Source organism: Fibroporia radiculosa (genome assembly GCF_000313525.1).
Source record: "Fibroporia radiculosa TFFH 294 genomic supercontigs, scaffold50, whole genome shotgun sequence".
NCBI lineage: Eukaryota > Fungi > Basidiomycota > Agaricomycetes > Polyporales > Fibroporiaceae > Fibroporia > Fibroporia radiculosa.
Window position 1 is genome coordinate 25,340 of NW_012133168.1, and position 21,044 is coordinate 46,383.

The 21,044-nt window shown below is 53.8% G+C and overlaps 4 protein-coding genes across 4 annotated transcripts; 1 reads left to right on the forward strand and 3 right to left on the reverse strand.

The window, feature by feature from the left end:
* Positions 1-2,140: 2,140 nt before the first annotated feature.
* FIBRA_00184 (uncharacterized protein) lies at positions 2,141-4,830 on the reverse strand (the record flags this gene model as incomplete). The annotated part of the gene is made up of 2 exons (XM_012322083.1): positions 2,141-2,587; positions 2,647-4,830. 2 exons carry the CDS (start codon positions 4,828-4,830, stop codon positions 2,141-2,143), a joined length of 2,631 nt encoding a protein of 876 aa, XP_012177473.1.
* Positions 4,831-11,317: 6,487 nt separating this feature from the next.
* Positions 11,318-12,368, reverse strand: FIBRA_00185 (uncharacterized protein; the record flags this gene model as incomplete). The annotated part of the gene is made up of 3 exons (XM_012322084.1): positions 11,318-11,902; positions 11,960-12,030; positions 12,089-12,368. The coding sequence occupies 3 exons, from the start codon at positions 12,366-12,368 to the stop codon at positions 11,318-11,320; spliced, it is 936 nt and encodes a 311-aa protein (XP_012177474.1).
* A 315-nt stretch (positions 12,369-12,683) lies between these two features.
* Positions 12,684-15,682, forward strand: FIBRA_00186 (uncharacterized protein; the record flags this gene model as incomplete). The annotated part of the gene is made up of 6 exons (XM_012322085.1): positions 12,684-12,888; positions 12,968-13,312; positions 13,367-14,712; positions 14,755-14,863; positions 14,922-15,469; positions 15,524-15,682. 6 exons carry the CDS (start codon positions 12,684-12,686, stop codon positions 15,680-15,682), a joined length of 2,712 nt encoding a protein of 903 aa, XP_012177475.1.
* Positions 15,683-15,903: 221 nt separating this feature from the next.
* On the reverse strand, positions 15,904-19,673 carry FIBRA_00187 (uncharacterized protein; the record flags this gene model as incomplete). The annotated part of the gene is made up of 15 exons (XM_012322086.1): positions 15,904-15,977; positions 16,049-16,079; positions 16,139-16,209; positions 16,279-16,492; positions 16,559-17,285; positions 17,340-17,357; positions 17,420-17,477; positions 17,537-17,639; positions 17,698-17,754; positions 17,804-18,100; positions 18,156-18,878; positions 18,929-18,991; positions 19,041-19,226; positions 19,283-19,419; positions 19,472-19,673. The coding sequence occupies 15 exons, from the start codon at positions 19,671-19,673 to the stop codon at positions 15,904-15,906; spliced, it is 2,961 nt and encodes a 986-aa protein (XP_012177476.1).
* Positions 19,674-21,044: the final 1,371 nt, after the last annotated feature.

Genomic DNA, 21,044 nt, shown 5'->3' on the forward strand with positions numbered 1-21,044 from the left:
CGACAATATTGTGAGTCTACACGATTGACGGTGGCACTTTGCAGGAGTTCCTATGAGAAATGAAGAGGATTGTGTCCTCATTTTGGAGAAAATCGAATTACAGCTTATACTTGGGGACTGCTTCTCGTGGTCTGGTGCGAGTAAATGTAAGCATTTAGCCTAATGTTCCGCATTAATCATGATTCATCTTCCTTCGCGGGCCGCATTGTACTAGCTCTTCATGTCGGCAGCTATGCATAGTCCCAACTCTCCACCCCTCGCGATTCACAGACACCGCACACTTTACCCGCTGCCGTGAGTGCTGCAATTCGGTGTGCCTCACGGCAGCCGTGCATTCGTCCCCACTGCATGATGAACGTGGAACGACACCACTCACTCCGAGATACCAATTTCTCCCCAAACAGCATACGTCAATACACTGAAGTCATTCCCCACTCGCTCAACCTACTCTTCCGTTTATCCGGACGCTTCTAGAGCCCGTCCAGCCGGCTTTGAGCGGGAGAACAGGCCCGGCCACACGCTACGTCAACCTGTGAGTCTCTCAACAAGGTTCCCGTTCTCTGTCTCGATGCAGATCCCTCTAACGATTGAGTGCGCGCGCACGCCGTCGGCCACCGCTCGACGTCGAGCTCACGCAACAAGGCTTGGTAACCGGCAAGTAAGCAGTCACTCGCACGACCTTCCCCACCCGCACCGCCAGGCTGATCGTCCAATCCGCGCCGGCCCATTATCCTGTGGAGGGCGTGACGCAGGCCTGCGCTGAGCAAGCCATGCGGCAGGGATCAGCCTGGGATCAACGCTAATATCGCAGCCTCGCGTGCCGCTGGATCTGCTCTGACGCAGCGATCGGCGTGTGCAGGCCTCAGGGTGCCAGGGTGCCCTGCTGGGCGGCAGGCGGAGAAAACAATACGGAGGACCCGAGACAGACCAGCTTTGTACAGCGAGTTACGTGTATCGCCCTTGCCGATGCACATGTATCCGACGCACTCGCCGCATCCACATCGATGCGCCTCGCTCTGCTCGTATTTCTTAACGGCCGTCTCGCCGTCATCGCCGCACAGCGGCAGCACCGCACCCCATTCTGAGCATGCGGCCAGACATGAGCTGAATACCAAATGCATTCCAATGATTGCATGACACAGGCACCGAGATAGGGTGCCCACATCACCCGTCGTCCGCCGGCGCAGCGCAGCCCACCATTGCTTACGAGTGCTTACGTCGCACTTACTCAACAACCCTAAAGGCAAAACGATTAGGTTGGACCCTCACCAATGCTAGCGGTAGCAGTGATCAAGTAGCCAAAGTCTCCACCTCGTGCCTCGCAACGCGCACCGTTGGAGCCGTTCGCAATTCTAGAGTGCGGCGCAACAAACATGTAAATTGCGAGACAAGTACCGGCACAAGTACCGACTATACAACAGATCATCATCATCATTCCAATTCCTAAAAGTTCCAATCCAGTCCAGAGAACTCCAACACGCTCGACAGACCCCGCCTCTGGCCCCAGGCCTTTGCCTCCCAGAGGCGGGCGCGGACACCGACCCAGCTTTAGCGTAAAGAAGAGTTAATAAAAACGTGAAAGTCATCATAGTAGCGTAAATCCGTGTTCATGAAGCAACCAGTGCAGGCCCCGCCAGAGAGGCCGCTGAGCATGCCAGCACATCGTTGGCAAGTCGTAAGAGAAAAATGCATGATCGTAGCTGGGATCGTTTTCGGCGCCGATAGGGAGCCAGGTAGCCGCTGGCAAAATGCCCCGATGAGAATGAGGAACCAGGCGAGCGGAATAGGCGGTGGACGGACGGTTAGGCTGTGGAAGATGTGAGAGTTGACAGAAGTCGGTGACCATGTGTGATGGAATGTGAGAATGCTTGGAAGGAAACCGACGAGACCGAGTGTTGATGGGGTAACGCGGAGATGTTAAGACCGAAAGCGAGTACAGCAAGGAGTAGAGCACGACATAGACATATGAGGGCCATAATGCATTCTGCTGCGCCGTCGACGCTAATGCATTGACGCGCGCAAACCAGACATGCGGGGTGGAAACCGAGTAGACAAAGCTGAGCTGCACGAATGGGAAAGGCGGAATCACGACCTAGCGCGACGTCGAACGCAGTTCCCGAGTGCAAGCCGGACAACCGCATCATCGAGACGCTATGCTACTCGCGCTTTCGCTCCGGCCCCTGCTCTTCGTGGTCATAGTCAGCCACTCCCACCACCGCCCGCGGCTTTTACCGTCCTCATCTGTGTCATCCTCCTCGCCCTCAGGAACACCAAGGCCCTCGATGTTGGCAAACGATACATACCCGTCCATCGTCCTGCACAGCTCTGCCGCTGTACGGGCGTTGAACGGTGGCGTAGGTGGTGGCGTCAATGGGCTAAGGCCATTATGCGAGCTGCTGGGCGACCCGAGCTGCTTGCTCGGGGTATTCGGTGACCGAAGCACTGCGTTGGAAGATGGCGGAGAGCGCGTCGGGAAATTCAGAGTCGTTGGCGGTGGTCGAGATGTAGACGAGCTCGCTAAACTCTTCGTTCCCGCGGCATCGGAAATAGATTTGTATTCGCTCGATGACAGAGACGTAACGCTGGACTATAAGGATTGCGATCATCAGCGCTGCGCAATCTGACCAGAACATATTCGATACTCACGTCGCCGCTCGCACCAAAGAAGAGATCGCTCTCCGCACTCATGTTCCTGCTGCTCGCCATCGAATTTCCACTCCCGGTTCCGCTTCCGCTGCTACTCGAGTCCGGATGCCGACGTCTTCTCTCCTGCTCTTTCGCCCCCCTCAAAACCCCCTCTAGCCTGCTACGTAACACAGCCTCATGTGGAGTAATTAGCCCTGCATTCTGACCGCACGAGCACGAGCGCTCGCCATCCGCAGACGCTCGCGAATTTGAATGCATATGCGTATTCGCAGCGGCCGAAGGCTGACTATTTGACGAGGATAAGGTGCGATTGGCTACAGGGGTGGAGGTGATAGAGCGCTGCAGTTGCATCCGTGCGGGTGAGGGCGACGCTGGGGTACCATAAGCTATTTGCGCCTTTGTGTTGGTGTCCGAGTGGGCACTGGTTCGATCGGACCTCCGGCTTGCGTGAGTCATGCTTCTGTTCCGAGACAGACCTGCCTGCGTTGGGGTTCCCTGGTACTGATAGACAAACGATGATGAGCTCTGCCCGCGCCAGTCCTCATTCTCCTCCATGTCGTCGCTCGTAGACTCCTGGTCGGCTGGAGCGTCGCCGAACTCATACGCATCGTAAGAAGCATTGGTCGCGATGGACGAGGACGTATTCTTGCGACTATGTCTCCGACTACCACTCGTAGCAACAGGCACGCCGCCATTGCTGGGTAGCGCAAGAACCCCTGTCGGCGACAGGAACGGCGAGCTAGGCAATGGAGAGGGAGCAAACGTCGGGCTAGGAAGAGGGTGGACGCTCAACATCCGCTCATGTTCTTCTGCACGTCGAAGAGTGTCACGTAGCAGCCTCTCTGACCGACTTGGGGGACGCATAGGTGGTCGTTGTGGCGTTGATAGCTGTGCTGGTTGCGCAAGGGGTGACGTCGGTCTTGAGGGGGATCGTGGTCGTCTTGAGCGAGAGCGGGTGCGTGCACTGTGGCTGGGCACAAAGGGTGGTGGAGAAAGGGATCGCCCGGACATGATGGGAGAGGGAGCATGCACCTGCACGGACATGGCGAGGGTTGGGCGTGCACGATGAACGATGATTGCACGTTGGAGGACTAGCGTTGGTGGCGGTGAGGTAGATCTGTGAGAAATGAGATGAGTATGAGGCGAGATAGAGGCAGCATCAAATGAGAAGGGGGGATCATATATATAAAGTGAAGAGGGGGGGAAGGCGAAACTGCGGTGAAAGGGGGAGAGGCCAAGGAAGAGAAAAGGCGGAGAAGCACGCGCCCACGGGCAGCAGGCTTCTGTGTCAAAGCATTTTGACGCGTCCGGACCAGCTCCCGGACGGTCGAAGCCAGGCCTTCGCAGTGGATAAGGTTCATGGGCGTAATTAATGCGTGCAGGGACAATATACAAAATAGACACGGGCATCCGAATGCAGCTAGCGAGAATCACTGACCTATCGGGCCACCTCCTTTGCAAGCGTGGGGACGGCGATGGAGTCGAGGGTGCGTCGAATGGAGAATCAAGCGCAAACGCTGGGGAGGCGAGGGTTGAGAGGGAAGACACTGAAGTGGTATGTGACAGGAAGGCGCACGACTGGGCGTGGGCGACACGAGGTGAGGAACGCTTGCGCGGAGGTGTGAATGGAGGGGAGCACGGGAGCGGGGGGGAAGCGGTAGTAAGATGAGAGGGGAGAGATACTTGTGCGAAAGGCAACCGTGTCAAGTGTCGATGGGGGGAATTACAGGCAGCACCGGCGTGGCGAATCTGATGGGCCTGGAAGGAGGAATGTGGCCTGAGACTACCCGAGGAACGGAGTAGCCGGGACGTCCCAGCCTCGTTGTGCGCGTCTGAATGGTACCGGAATGGGGAGGTATGAGAAGAGTCGTGGTCATCAATATGGATGTAATCTTCCAGCGCCGCGCGGCCGTGATCTTCCTGATAACTCTGCGTGGACGGGGGAGTCTGAATTCCAGTTATCGCTCGGCGTGACTTTGTGGAACCGGGCGATGCTGCGTGAGGCTCCCGACGCCGACTGGAGCCCCTGCACCCGCTGTCTCTGCCTGCAGCATGGCGGACCTGGCGACTGGCCGGGGCTGCAGCAACGGGGCGTGTTTTCCGAGACGTGCCATCTTCGGAACAAGGCTGAAAACGAGGCGACAGACCCGGGGCTGAGGGAGACGACGCAGAGTTGCTGCTCATGGCCAAAGAGGGATAGGCCGCGGTTCGCTGGGTCCGAAGCCGAGTTGAGTGATGCACGAGGTTTACACGCGGAGCTTGCGCAGGGCGCGCGGAGGGTCGTCGATGTCGGCGAGATGCTTGAGGCCGTCGTCGCCAGGGCTGCCGTGGTCGTCGAAGGTGGGGAGGCCGTGGATGTTGTGGGTGGGGACGAAGAGGACTCCGGGGGCGGCTGATTCAAGGCAAATCCGACGACCAAATACGAGCAACGGGCGCATTCTCGGAGACCCCAGAAAAATGGACTCTAGACCACCGGCGTCGCGGCCTGAATCCACCGTGACATCTTGTGACCACTCCCGGCCAATCAGCGTGCCGCCATGTTTTTCCCCGCTCGTCGCGTTCCTGGTCTTCTACCCCACAGTGACGTGTCGCCATACTCAACGCCAGAAAGCCTATCCGCTCGGTATAGACAAATAATGGATTAAAACCCTACGCAGGAAATAGCCACATTGCCCCTCCCGGCACAAGGAGCAGGCGCGCCGTTGCCTTGCCTGCCGTCGTCGCCGCCGCCGTGGGCTTGTTTCCTGACCCCAAAACTGTAGGACGATGCCGAAACCCGTCTCGATCACTCTATTCCAAGCCAATCGAGACCGAGGCAGCGGTCCAGCCCGTGCGAACCGCTTTCCTTCCGCGTCCGCCGGACATGAGCGGGGCTCCCGGGGATTGCCGATAGACCACGGATTCGGTGTAGGCCCGGGACTCGCGTTCGTCAGTTAGTAGTCGTGGACAATCTGCTGCTCTCTCTCTTTCTAAACAGGCTTCTCGCTGATGCTGTAATTCTTTTCCAGTTTCAAGTAACCTCGTCGCTAAGTGATCCACAGGGTGCAGCGGAATCTTTTCGGCTTACCACACGCACACCCACCTGTTTCCGAATCACGCGCGCCGTCTATATTTTGCATATTTTAAACAGTCGCGCGCAGATGCTCCCGGCAAGCATGCGCAGTCATCTTTTCATAGCGCACCCTTGACAGTGATCATGTCTGTGCACCGAGAAGTCGAGGGCGCATCGATTTCAAGGCTACAAGCTGCATGGCCGAAGCAGGCGAGCGCGGTGCCACTTGTGTCCGCTGAACATCGGCCGAGTCGATGTCCCGCACACACACAAGGCGGGACCGCGTGATGTTTTCCAGCCGGTAGATGGTCATGGGCCCACTGCTCGGAACAACGACGCCCGCGTCCCTGCGCGTCTGCATGTCGTCGCAACTCTCACTGCTGACAGCCTCGCTGTCGCTGACGTCCTCCGGCTGGCCTCATTACCAATCTTTCAGCGGATTTCCTCATCTCATGGTGCATGACATCAGGAAATGCGTATGATATGCCCGGATGGCTACTGCGTCCGTCGTCATGTTGGGGCAACGATACAGCTAACGAAATCTAAGCTACACGCGCTTGCGAAAGCACCCCATGGAAAGTTCAACTCCTCCTCCATGCCGTGTTCGCGTCATGAGGTCTGAGGTACGTTGAATCCCGCTTTCGAGCTCGGTAGCAGCGTTTGAACTATATATCGCGGTGCCGACTAGCAAAAGTGACGCTCAGCCACCGCTCCATCGTTGGGTGCTGCATTCGCCAGAAACGCATGCGCCGTTCTCGCCAGCGATAACCACTCTGCGCCTTGCGTGTTTTTCGCCGACACTCCCTCAGAATCTCTTAAACCTCCCGCAGTCAGAAGCCACGACCATCTCAACGCTTATCTCACCCCTTCGTCATGCATTCTCGAACGAGCAATTCCCTGTCGATACCGAACCCCACCCGGGATCCGTCGCAACCTGTCCCGGATCTCTCAGCCACTCTCCGGATATCTTACGGCACTGCTGGGGTCGCAGCAAAGGCTATAGCTGCGCAATGCCCGTCTGGATCAACCATAGCTCGGTGAACGACGAATATGCTGACAGAATGATCCGACAGTGGCGGTCGGCGTTGCCCCTTCCAGCATGATGACGCACAGCAGTTCGCATCCCATCGAGCACGGCCAACACATGCCTAGCCTATTTGGGAGCGGACGAAGGCCGGACTGGGGGACGCTTGCCGTTTCGACTCGCGGGCGGTCGCGGTGCACGCCGGGTCGTCAGTGATGCACACAGGCGCGCTCTGTGTGGCGGTCAAGCTGGTCGTGTCATCTCCTACTGCAGACGCTGCTTGTTCTGTGGCTGTTCTTGCGCGGTTCTGGACGCGGGGCGGTGTATTTGTCCTCTGGCTATGCTCTGTGTGCGCCTCTGCTATCGAGAACGCCGGGTTGTTTGGTTCCTGACCAGGATTGTGTGGGACAGTGTGACTGGCGGTCTGTAACATACCCGCGACTAGAGCCAAGGCTAGGGCAGACTAGTACCTGGGTTGAATACAATAATAATCAGACTAGTCTCAAGATGGCTTCGAACGATTCCCCCATCGCCGCGATGCTCCCGCCTGACACTGCTCTCGTTATACCACTACCGTTGTCTCTTCACATCACCTGCTAGCATCAGCTGCATCCTGGTGTCGTATATGCCCCTAGAGCGAGCAACCAGCTTCAGATTCTAGTGCTCACTAAGATCTCGACTTCCATACACCCCGGTCTGAGTGTCCGATCTGGGCCCTTGCTGTGACTGTACCAGCCTTCGGCCTCGTTCTCTCATGCTCGACGATCTTCATATCTCATTCGCCCCTTGGCACGCGTACCTCAGTACCTCATCATCAGGAAATCTCTCATGCAGGGTGCATTCATTCGTCTATCTGCCCCCGAGGTGACGCCAATGGATACGAACGTATGTGTTCTGTCGCTTTCGGCAACGATCATCGTCGTCGGCTGCATCCTGATCGTCTTCTGCACGACGCCACGACCACGCCGTGAGCGCTATATAAATATCCAGCCCGCCTTCTGCGCTGGATTTGGAAGCGCAGCCTGTCATCTTCCGCCTTCTTATGCGGAGAACCGGAGTCGCGTCCAGCAAGAGGGCTCCCGCCTGCGGCGATACTGCGCCCGGTGGCTCCCAACCAGCCTTCCGCCATCTCTGCCCCGTCTTCCGGAATCTGCTTCACCGTCGTCCGCGGCCCAGAACGACACAATCGCAACCTGATCGGAGCCGGTCGGCGGAGGCGGCATCACAACTTCAATACGTGTGCAGAAACGAGGTTCGTTCTGTGCGGCGATGGCATGCCTCGGACGAACGTTCCGCTCCACGACTGCGATAGTTCGAAGGGGGCCAGGCGGCTGCTGTCGAGCATAGTGTGGGACCCCTTGCTGGCTGTGAGCACTCCGCGGCGGAGGTGCGTCTTCCCTGGGGCGGCGGTCTAGAACGGAAATACAGCCACATCCTGTGACACTATGCACCGTGTGCGCTGCTGGACGTGAATACAGTACAATTGGGTGGGGCCATCAGTGCTATTTCTATGTTCGTACACGTGAGGCAGGTCGCGTGCGCGTGTCGTTCAGATGGGTGGAAGGGGAGCAAATCGACTGAATCGGGGATGCAGCCGTGGGCGAAGTGCAGTTGGGACTTATTGCAGAAAAGGGTCCGTACGAGCCCAGCGTTCATCTCCGTGCCCAATACATCGATCATATCGATGCTATGCAGGCCCTGTTCTAGAGATCCAGAGCGTCCCGTTGAATGAATGCTGCTCGGGGAGCTCTATACCGTGTCGCCACGGGCGCTCTTGATCACTGGCCGCCTCGTGTCGTTCGATGCTCATATAGACTCACGAAGGGTGGAGACTAGGTTCGCATGGGGGAGCTGGTCACACGCAACTGGCCTCACCGTACACGATGACGCCATGGAGATATGGCCCACGTCCGAGGATATACGTGTTCTGTCTTGGTCTCGATGGCTAGAACCTCCTCGTCATGAGACTCCAATTGCACAGTGATGTTGATGGGCGACACACTAGGACAAGCCTGGCGACCAGCCTGGAGTTCTAGCATCGATCACTACTTCCTTGCCTCCCAGGAGTGTGACCTCTCGAGAACGTCTGGACTTTCGATGTCGCCGTCAGCCACCACCTGACGAGAAGAGTGTTGGGAGGAGCACGAGATGTGATCTACCTTCTGCGTTTCCCTTCTCACACCCACCGTCCCTGCTCTCGTGACTCCCCGCGCCTGCCTGCGATGTAAGTTCAATTCCAGATTTCCTGTGCGAAGCATAAGCGCTCGCGTCCTTGACAGACTCCCAGCCTGGCGCGGTCACAGGGAACATGGAACAATCTGCACGCGACTTCTGCTTTACATGCGACGGGCCCTTCTCGCTGCAGGCCCCGCGGTTCTTGTGCAGCATGCCCGATAGCGCCTGTCTCGTTTGTCAACCGCCCTCGGACGGATCGGGACCCCCGCGCGCGTTCTTTGGCCGGGGACAAAGTGAGAGCACGCGCCGTCTCCACGATCGGGCGGCGGGAGCATTTGACCAAGATGCAGGCAGCAGGTATGCAAACCCTGTGGGGCGCTTACACAGTAGTTGGGGTAGTGAGTGCGGGAAGATCTGGCGTCTCATGGAATGTGCTAGGCTGTCGACCCATCATCCAGTGCCCTGTACTGTATACTTCACAGGGCGAGGCCTTGGTCTCTTCTCTTGTAAGCGTCCCTAGCAGAGCTGCTCAACCTCCATGAAGTCCGAAGGCATGGGGGACCGGGAGCGCCGTATCTCCGTAAAGATGAGGTCAGCTGGGTGTGTAGTGCGCATTATCAGCACCCCATCGCTCGCCGCTAGCAGCGTGGAGGCCGAGAGGCGATTAAGTGCATTGGGATTGAGCGGCAGAATCGGAATATACTGGCGCCAATCGACGAGGGAGGCGCGGTAAGTAGGCAGATGCTGAGCGGATGTATACAAGTTGATGGGTTTGATAATCGCCAGGAACCAAGTGTACGGCCCTCAGATATCGTGCGCTTGGGTCGGGAGCTGCGTGCTTCTCGTGCGTTTTGCCAGTCGTAGCCAATGGGTGGAGTTCCGACTGCAATTATCGACGCCTATACATACAAAACATAATCCAGGCAATCTGGTGGCCTCTCAGGGGTGACCGGCGGGATCTATGGTCAGACACAAGTCAGTCGCTGGACGACCCGAATCTGACAACACTTTCTGCCCGTGCTTCGCCGGTATCACAGAACGCGCTCTCGCAGGAATCGGGAGATCCGACATGTTGCTGACAATACATCCGCTGGCATGCACTGCTCGCTGGAAATTAGCACAGATACGGTCCGGACTTGACAAGCAGGAGGAATAGCGACGGACCACTGAGTAAGATATGGCCTCTGACTTACGGCATCACACACGGACCCGGGGTCCAGTTTGGCTCCGTCCCATCCCGCTTCCCAACAACCCAGATCAACCCAGCGACAGCCACTTGTGGCCCACTCGCCGTTTCTGGTATAAAATGCTCAAAGACAAGGGACGATGGACCGATCGGACGCACTTGGGTGGGTTGCGCCCTACATCTTAAGAGGTAGAACGCGAAGATCATGGAGAGGCGTGCAGTTCCCGTGCTTCGAATTGGCTATTGTCTATCATACGGGTCTTGTCCGCGATAGAAGCATATAGCCGGTCGCAGTACCGAAGCACGGATGTATGCACAAGCAAGAGTGGATACCTGTGCGATATCTCACTGGCCAGAATACAAGGACCCATACGGACGACGAGATTACAAGGGGCTGGATATCAAACCAAGTTGCTTGTAATGCAATCATCTTGCAAAATTGGATCATTCCCAGTAGGACAAGTCAAATTGTTAAAAAACCAAACGTACCCCGGATATATGCGCTTTTGAGTTCTGTACCAGAGTTGTACCCCCTGCGCGAGGTATTTTCTCGTCCCCCGTCGATTGGGAAAATGCCGTAACAGGCCAACGCCACCAAATGTCGCACAGTAGCTTGTTCCACATGCAATCATCGCAGTCCATGGATTGCCGCCTTCGAACAGACGCCGCTTCACGTTATGTGGACTTACGCGTGTTGTCCGCTACTTGTTGTAGATGGCATGCACGTGTGTGGTGAACGAACAACAGCGCACAGTACGGACCTGATGCTCACAATGACAAGAAAACAACCTTCAAGCCACCGCTACCCCGGTTTGAGAGGGATCAATTTGACACATCCGCAAGAGACTAAAGACACGACTTATTGCCGCCGCAGATAGCAATGGAGAGATCGGTTTTGACCGGCGGCCTGGATAGAACACTCGTCAAAGGAGTTACGCCGACATGCATATTCTATCATTGGGTTCGCATGCGGGCTTGAGTACGTTCACTCGCCTAGAGATTGCGACATGTTTAGCGACTTCCAATCAGGCCGTGTAATCTCAAACATCACCGAGGATAAACGAGCTGCAATTAGCACGAGTAGATATTCAAAATTAGTCCATAAAATATAGCTCATTCATGCGAATGCATAACCCTAAAATATGACTCATTCATGCGAATGCATAACCCTATCTTGTTGAAGCACCGCATACGTCAGCACGTACGCGGGGGGACGGCCGTACATACTCACGATTCAAGTGATACGGATGACTAGGAATGTCAATACAAAACCAACTCCTGCAACCACGATGCTGAGCAGGACAATCCATGTCGTCCCCCAGCTCTTCGAACGGTGATCGCGCACGCGTAGCCGCTCCTTCTTCATGACATCGAAGTTCCGTTCCAGCTTCTCTTGTGTTTCTTGAACAAGGGCCTTGTCCTTCTCAAGGGAATCCGAAAAATGGATGGCATTGCGCTTGAGCTGTGTAGCCATCTGCGCTAGCTGTGCCGAAAGTTCTTCTTGTAGAGCCGCTGAATTTTGCAGAAATGCAGGAGTGGCTGCCACAGTCGTCTTCGCAGGCGAAGCGGGAAAAGTCGGCGGGAGAAGTGCTGAGCTAGGGTTCATGGGGCCAGTGGGCGACAATATATCACCATCCGAGGGAGACAACAACAAATTCTGCGCCGCGTTCGAAGTTTCATCCCCGGGGACCGTCGCGATGTCAGCACCCTCTGTAGAGGACACATCTGGGATCACTTCTTGGCCCTCAGAGACGGGAAGTATGGGCGGCGGAAGCGTATGTAGTATTGACGGTGGACGGGACTGTTTGGGTGCTACTCGCTGCAATTGTGCAGAAAGATGTAGACAAAAACATATTATTATTCGAGCAGGACATACCTGATCTACTTCTTTGACAACGTTCTCTACATTGTCCAAAGAGCTTCTTAGCTGATCATATCTCGTTGATGCTGTCCTACAGACTAGCTTCGTTACGTTGCTGACCTAAATTGTGGCAACGCAACGTACGGATCGTCTTCGTAAAGCTCGACATTCTTGAGCAGCCTTCGCGCAAACTTGATGGTCTGTAAGCAAAGCGGTCGATACTGTTAAGAGAAGCGTATCCCAAGCATTGTAGACATTCATGACCGCTTGCCTGTAAGGTCCCCTGCGTCTTGATCCAGGTCAGTTGCGGTGGCAGACCATCCACGTCCCAATTCGCAGCGGCTACTCCTTTCTCCAGCCTCCGGATCAACCGAAACAGATTGATTCGGTCATGAACAAGCTGCTCCGAGCCCTGGTAAGTCATAGCGAAGTCGTGAAAGCGGCAACCCAACAAAAACGCAGTTGCGGAGCGGGAGTCGGTGTATCCGCGGGCGCTAAAACTGGAATCGGGAATTTGTTGCCTGCTTGCGACCTATTTCCTGCCGGTACTACTCGCTCTTGCTTCTGATCTAACAAGATTTCTTCCTCGCTCGTTATTTTCTTCTTTGTAACTTCATACTCAACTGCGCATACTTATCCATCGCTCACGCTTGGATTGTCATTCTGATCACTGTATCTCTGAACAATCTGATCTGTGTATCGCTAGTGTCTAGAGCTTATCTATTGTGTATGCCTATCCATGCCTAGAGGGAATCACAACCATGGTGGGAGGGGCGGCCGGGGCGGCAGAGGAAGCCATGCACGCGGCAGCCCATACCGGGGACCATGGAGGGGAAATGGGAGGGGCGGCCGAGGTCGGGGAAAGGGTGGAAGGGGTGGTGGTGGTGGTAGTGGTGGTGGTCATATGGATGAATTTGACTTTCCAATCCAGCAGTGGCCTGCTGGTATGTGTCATGTTGTCTTTCGCTGTTCCCCGACTTGTCTGGATCAATTGTCGAGAATTCTATTAAAATGAACTTTCAGATCAACCTCCCACTCCTGGCTATGAGACACCAAGAGGCAGAGGTAGAGCCCGAGGCCGAGGAATTCCTAATGTTTTTACAATCCATCTTAGAGGCTCTGAAAGTCCTCGAGGCCAGGGACGTGGACGTGGAGATATAAGAAATGCATCCCCACGGGGGAATAGCCGAGGCGGCGGTCGCGGTGCAGGGTATCTCAACTCGAAACTGCGAGTCGACGCACCGCTGTCGAAGCTTTTATTCGAAGATAGACCCCTTCTCAAACCCATCGTCTTTGTGCGGTCAGTCCACACCGCAACACTTTTCCAGAGCGAAGATGACATATTACAACCCGTATCCGAATCGGCTGGTAGGCGTGTTGCTTGTAAAGATGGAATGATTTATACTAAGCGCAGTGTCATAGCTGATAACGAAGAGAGCCATGTTCCCACTGCAGACCAGGTTACGCGTATATTCAGCGGCGTTCCTGAGAGAGAGGCGTTGTCATCCTCATCTGAAGACGAAGAGGCGCTCGAAGAGATCGACTTTAAAGACATAGGGAGATTGCAGGCAGAAGTTGATGCTGCTGCTGCCCTCGTACAGACCGGTGGTCCGTCCGTCAAAGCAGCAGATACCACAATAGTGGAGGAAAAATTTACGGGTTTCTATATTGACACCACTCCGAGTGGTCCTAACCCACACCCCACGGATGACCGCATCCCAGTTGGACGCACGACTGGGGTGCTTGGAGAGCAGCTACAGGACGACGAAGAGGTAATTGTGTATGTAGCTCCCCACCCACGTATAAAGGCAAGCCAGCCCCAGGAAGTTCAATCCCAGCTGGAAGTTGGCGTAGTTAGGGAGATCCCCAAGACTTCTTTTCTCACAGATGTCGGCGTCGAATTTGCGGAGGGAGCGAGAGTATTTGGACGTGAGGAATCAACACCGGAGACCATTCCCTCAAGTGTTCTTCCACCTCCAGCATTCGAGTCCGTTTCGTTCTCGTTCGATCCTACACCCCGGAGGCAGCAAACCAGGAGGGCCTTCCCTGTTGGCGGCGGGCCGCGCTCATTGCTCAGGCGATCCAAGAAGGCTCGACGAAAATCTGCACGACACTTTGGCTCATACGGCGCGATGCTTTCAGAAGCGCATTTGCAGCAAGAGGCACGGGAGAAGGACCCGCGAGAGAGTGAACAGCGGAGGGGGGACTCTGACATCAATTGGGGAGATTCAGATACTGACGCGGGCGTGACTCAAGACGCAGTGGACGAGATTTCGAGCGGTATGGGTGCAATGGACCTGGATGGAGAAGTATCCTTGGAGGCTATGAAGAGCTTCGTGACTAGCATGGGTGCCGAGGGCTCGCGACATGTCACGATGGATGATATCGCAGATATTGCTCGCATGCACGCAGAGGATGTAGAGGAAGAGAAGGGTATAAATGGTACGGATGGTGATTCCAGTGAGAGCGAAGAAGAGGACAAGGAAGTAGAGCAGGTAATCGATGAGCAAGAACGCGCACTCATTGGTGACCGCGAGGATGATAGCGCTGAAGAAGGAAGCAGCGAAGAGTATTCAGACGATGAGACTACTCCCAAGACGGCCTTTAAAACGAAGCTGGAAAAGATACGCGCCCAACCCAAGGGAAAACAAAAGGTCAAGCCATTAGAAGAATCAAGTGATGAAGCAATGTCTGTACAGATGGTTTGGGACGACGAGGACGAGGATATGGACGATGACGAGTTCTTTGATGAGATTGAGGCATGTTCCGTTTGCTCCATGTAATAAAATTGAAGACTGACATTGGCATAGGAGATGCTAGAGGAACACGCAGCAATCCTGACGGGGAGAGATCGGCGGATCAAGAAGCAGCTATTCCGCGCGATATCTGAAGGACTAGATAGCATGGTACAACCGGCACGTAAGTATATTTTGTTCTCTTCCATGTATTCATCGAGGACGTACCAACCGCATGTCAGCTCGCAAAAAGGATAAATATATCCCTTCTGAACTTCAAGAGCAGTGGAACAAAGATCGCGCGAAGAAAGCTGAAAACAAACGCAGAAGAGCGGAAGATAGGTTAGCACTGGCCATGGATCCTATAGCAGTCCATAAGGGTGGCAAGAAAGGCAGAAAAGCAATGCTGGCCGCAGCGAAGCTGGATTCCAGCGAAGATATGCCCAATCGTATCACGAACTTCGTATCCCTCGAGCAACAGATTCGACGCTTCATTTTCGATCTTGGTGGGAAATCTACGATGGCGCTGCCGCCTGCGAACAAGGAAACGAGAAAGAAGATACATGAACTTGCCAACGCATTTAATCTAAAGAGCGAGAGCAAAGGCAAGGGTAACAACCGTTATACAACGTTGATCAAGACGACTAGGACCGGAACTAGGATCAACGAGAATAAAATCAAGACGATATTGAGAGTGTATGCACCATCTTGGGACACTCCAGGAAGAGAGGGATATAGCAAGAAGGGAGTCTCGCTCGCGAAACATCAAGAAGGGGAAGAAGTAGGCAAGGTACGAGATTTCTTTGCTGCACTCGCCAGGTTTGCCGTCTTACATGGGGCCTAGATGGCGCCCAAAATTGGCGAGACGAATATTGGCTTTAAGATGCTCGCCGCGATGGGTTGGTCGGAAGGCAATCGCATCGGGCTGTCAGGCGGCTTGGATGCGCCATTAACGGCGATTATGAAGAAGACAAAGTTGGGGCTTGGTGCGGCGTTGCCGTAGGCACTAGGTGTCAATACAAGTCCCCCGCATCAACGTAATTGATAATGTCAACCACTCATTGTAAACTTCGTGTTGGTCTACTCATAGACTCTTTCAAATCTTGCACTACCTCTGTACGTACATGTCGTCTGTATGTCATCACGGTTGCTGTCACTACGTACTGTCACTGTTCGTTGATCCTCCGCGACGAAGTTTAAGCAAGTGCATCTGCACCAGAAATTCTAAGAGTTCTGACTGTTCTGCACCCCTCCCTCGCCATTTTCGTCGGACGGTCGATCTCCATCAACAGTGGAATCTATCTCAACAACGTTCGAAGGTAGAGACATGAAGTGAGTCGGACACACAAGTGGTGTAACTTATCATCACCATATGTATGCATAACCTCTGGAGAGGTATCCTACGTGACTCGAGAAGACATTTTTCGTAATCTATTCAAATATGCGTATTGTTCCATACCGATCTGACCATGAAGTCCGCTGGATCAGGACTGGTGACCTCGGAGAGCTCAGTGTTCAACAAGAATTGCACTGTATGTTCAGAAACGACCGAGCATTGTTAGTATCCATCTCAAGAGCATGACGTAAATTGACACTGACCTGTGCGATCAATGCCTGGAATGAGGTAGAATCCGTTTGAGGGATTGTTAGTCTTGGTATCAACAAAGTAACCGACGGTGCCATAGGGATGATCGACCCATGCGTATGCTGCGACTCCGCCCTTCGCAGACAGCGTGAAGGTGAGATCGTCCCCTGTCTCAACGCTGATCTCTGGGTCGACGAGTTCGGCGTATGCCAGAGAGGTAGGAGTGTACTATATCAGGTGCCGAAATCGTAAGCGGGAGCCTGCACGACTAAACAACTTCGAGCTTTCACTCACGTATGACTCCATCGTAACCGTGCGGTTCTCGATCTCAGCAGTCACGTTCAGGAGCATCCAAGAGTTCGTTGGGGTCGCACCTTCGGGTAGAATCTGGTCAAAGCCCTCCATAGACATCAACACAGTGTTGTTCAGCTCCGGAACAGAGAATTCATGCGTCATCGCCATGAGCTCATTTCCAGACCAGTCGTACCACGTCAAGAGAGCGGTGCCGTTGACCGTGTACCACCTATCAGAGGTGACCATGATATCGAGAGTTTGATTGTCTGGTGTCCAGAATGGGTAGACGACGACAGGTGTGTAGATACTCGTCATGCCGTAATTGAGAACCTTCCATCGTCCAGAGTATTCGATTGAGGACCAGCTGACGCCTTGCCAGATGTCGTTCAGTTGCCATACGAGCGCACCGAGGTTATTCTCGCCAAGGCCTGCACCGCGTCGATACCATGCGATCTCGGAGATCATGTTCATAGACTGGAACACCTGTGTGCTCCAGCACCACTGGGCAAATGTTTGGTTTGAGTCGGAAGTTCCTGGTGTCGGGAGCCAGAGCTCGACGCCCATTGTCATCTGGCCTTGGCCCTGGGGAGCATTGGGGTTGGGCCATGCGAGACTACCGGCGGGAGGATGGTGATCCCTGGACATGACGACAGTAGAGTTGAAATAGTAATCTTCCGGAGATTCTAAAACTTCCTCCCAGGTATAGAAAGAAGGCATCGAATGGAAACTGGCAACTCATAAATAAATTTCGTGTGACAAAGCCATTAGCAACGCGACGCACCCAAACTCATTCACGAATCTATAGGCAGAATTAAGCACATCAGAACGCAAAGACAAACTACATTTGTTTGGTGATCTCACCTTGACACGGGATATGTACTGTAGTTGAAGGCTTGCGAGGCATCATAGTTATAGCGCTCTGTGGTGCCCACTCATCAGTATAGCAATTCGAGATGACACTAGAAGTTATAGGCGCACCAGTGTTTCCATATATGTAGCCTGGAGTCTTGTTATCAAACCTTAGCACGTACGGGTCTAAGCTGAGGACGCCGTTTGTGGTCGAACAGTCGGTGTATGGCACCTAATCAAGTAAACTTTCACAAACAAACTCTCAGTGAACATATCGTTTGTGTACTCACAGACGACTCAACCTCGTATGTGATATTGTGCAAGAAGTCTTGGAACATGTACACAAACTAGAAGGAGTCAAATGCATGTCCATGACTCTGTGGCGGATAGACACACCTCGTCAAGATAATGGGTTCCATTCGCGTATGTCTCGTTGATGCCGATGACAATGTTTTCAATTTCGTTGCCACCCGCCCACTGGACATTGCTCGGATGCTTGTTAATACGCCGAACGTTCTGGCGGACCTCTGGGTCGATCGACGTGAGGAGGAAACTGTTGAGCGGATAGGTCGCATCGGAAAATATCATCTCAGACCACGCTAAGATGCCGAGCTCATCACAGATCGAGTAGAAATCGTAGACTCCAGTTATCTCGTCCGACGGCTGGTAGATCCCGCCACCCCACACTCGGAGCTGCACTCTGGAGCGTCAAATATAAGTGGCGGCAACGGTAATACAAGTCACGTACCATGTTCTGCCCACTTAGTACAGCACTCTCCAGCACCCAGCGCACTTTCTCTGTCGAGATGCGCGGATAGAATGGATCAAATGGAATGATGTTCGTTCCCTTCGTGTAGAACGCCTGTCCGTTGATCTGGAAATGCCACTGATCACCAGGCGTGATCCCCCTGGCCTCAATCTCCTCTTCTGGGTACGGCGTCTGGATGAGTTCAATGGTGCGGAACCCACTGCGCACAGTGAAGCTGGTGCTATCAAGCGCGATGCCAAACACATCCCCAAGCGCGAACGTGATCGTGAAGTTGTATAGCGTTGGTGTGCCAAGATCGTGCGGGTACCAGAGTTGCGGGACTCCGTTCGGGACCGTGATGCTCGCGCTCACGAATGTTGGCTCCGCAGTGGACGCCGGGATCGCGTCTATGCTGAGTGGCGCAGAGGTAATCCCCAGCTCAGGAATGTCAATCGTGATCGATGGGTTGAAGCTGGGAAGGACAGAGCGCACGCCAAGGGTGACATTCACGAGCCAATCTGCATTCTGGTTTGGTGGCACGATAGGCGTCTGTCCGACTTTTGAGATTTCTAGCGAGTATTGGTCGATGAAGATGCCTCCACCTGAAGAGGCAAGCAAGGGATACGCGGCCGGAGTGCCGTCCGAAGTCTCAAAAGTCGGCACCTCTGACAGCGTGACTAGATAGGCGGGCCGGAAGATGCCAGCCGGGACGAAAGCAGGTCCCTACAGGCGAGTCAGAAGGCAACATCATGTCGCGCAAGGAAAAATCTCACCCAGTCCCAACCAAAGTCTGACTGAATTTTCCGAAGATATTGCCTAAAACCTGAATATTCGAACTGGTCTTGTTGATACGCAGGCAAATGATAGCGAGCCGAAAACACTCACATCTGGCGTGAGAGGGTACTCAAAGCCTGGCAATGACGTCACGTTGAGGCCGTAGAAATAGGCAGATTCAAATGCGACGGTAATGTTGTTATCGGTCTCGGCAGGGGTTGCAATGAGATCGGTAACATCGTAAACGTATTGTTGGAACTGGTTGTCCACCCAAGCAACAGGATGACCAGCTACAGTCTGCGTCCACATCAAGATCAAAATCATCTCGCTGGTGCTAGAGATACGGTACGCACGATGTTGCCAATAGTATCTAATCCATAGAAAACCAGAAGAGTCCTTGAAAACGGGCTTTGGGGAACAGCCTGGGTGAAAGGTGCCAAGTCGGCAGTATACGTCCAACTGTCATTGACAATCCATCTCTGCGTGTACTCTGCCACATTTTCAGTACTCCACAATCCCACAATTGCGAGCCAACCACGTACCGTTGATACCCGCAAGTGGGTTGTTGATCACGCCCGCTGCATAGAGGTCGAGATGCGCCTGCGAAGGGACAGACGCCGGGATTACGATGGAGCCGTTTCCATTCTTCAGCGTCCACTGCAAGTCAGACAAGCTATACACATCCGCAAGGGCAAGGGCGGGGAGACATGCCGCCGCCAACACCCTGAGAGCCAGCGACCGCATAATGTGCGTAGAGCGAGCGAATGACGACGGCAACAGGGGTCTACTTGCATTTATACCACGACTCTCCCGTCATATGGATATGCATACCGGCATCCAATAGTACGGAAACAGCGGCAACCCATGATCAACACAGACGAGGGTTCTGATGGGCCGAGGACGGATGCCCGGAAGAATTTTGGAAGAATTGTGCGTGAGACGTGCTTCGATTGAGACGTGCAGTCGACGAAAGAAGTGATCAAGTCACAATGTTTTACCTAAGGACACTGCGGCTGCCACCCAACTGCCAAGTCTACCATACGCGAATGAGAGTTGGTCCCAAGCTGTACACCCGTAGCCCTGTCTGAGTATGGTACAACTGTGGAACTGTCTTATGCCTCGAGGATTAGAATCAGATCTACCCATAGCCACTGGTCAGCTGATAGCGAGTTACGAAGACCCGAAGAACTGACCTCGGCGCCCTTTGTGAATTCTGATCGTAGAATCCTCAAATCCCCAGGACGTGCACTAGGTCACGTGCAAAGCCTAGCTAGATTTACGCACTTAATGATCAAGTATAAGTTTATCAGACGTTGATGTAGAACATGTTTTTGGGTATGTATCTAGAGGCCAGGTCGAATGAAACACATATAACCCCGTCGCCCTGTATTAGCACCTTTAGATCAAGAGTCGAAGAGAGAACACGAGCCCCACTTTATCACTAGGATATTAAATCGTCAAGGCAAGCACGATCGAGCACGACGTGAGCAGCACCGAAGCTCACAGTTCACGGAGAAATAAGAAGTTGAACAAAATTTCTTCCCGGTGATCGCAGACGCTCCGGTCTAGTCAACTGAGGCCGACATAGTCCGACCCTTCGTAAGAACAATCTCGACTTGAACCTGGAAACATATGTCTGGCTCCGCAAACCAGCCAGGCACTACACTGGCCCCGCTCCGATTGCCCGTAGAGGCACCTAAGCTCAAAATAAATCTTCGATCTCATATTGAAAACGAGTAAAGCCATACTCACCACAGTACATCAGATCTGAGCGAGTTTAGTGATAAATTTCATCCTGTACTTGTGTATATATGGTGAAAACCAAGCATTGATCGATGAGTGGTCTCATCGGTAGCCCGTCAGAGGAGATGCAACAGCCAGCAAGCCATACAAAGTTGTTCCGAGATATTAGCGCAGAATCGGCAATGTATATACTCATGCCTTGATGTCTGCTGAACAGAATATCAGGGACGATCTATTTTGCCCCATTTATGAAGCGTAGAAGCAGGTTGCCTGTAAGACACCCATAAACCAAGCATATCTAGCAATCAGGCTCCTGAACAGCTCCGATGGACAGGTATTCGCACCTTGAGATAAGCAGAACACAGTGAAAGA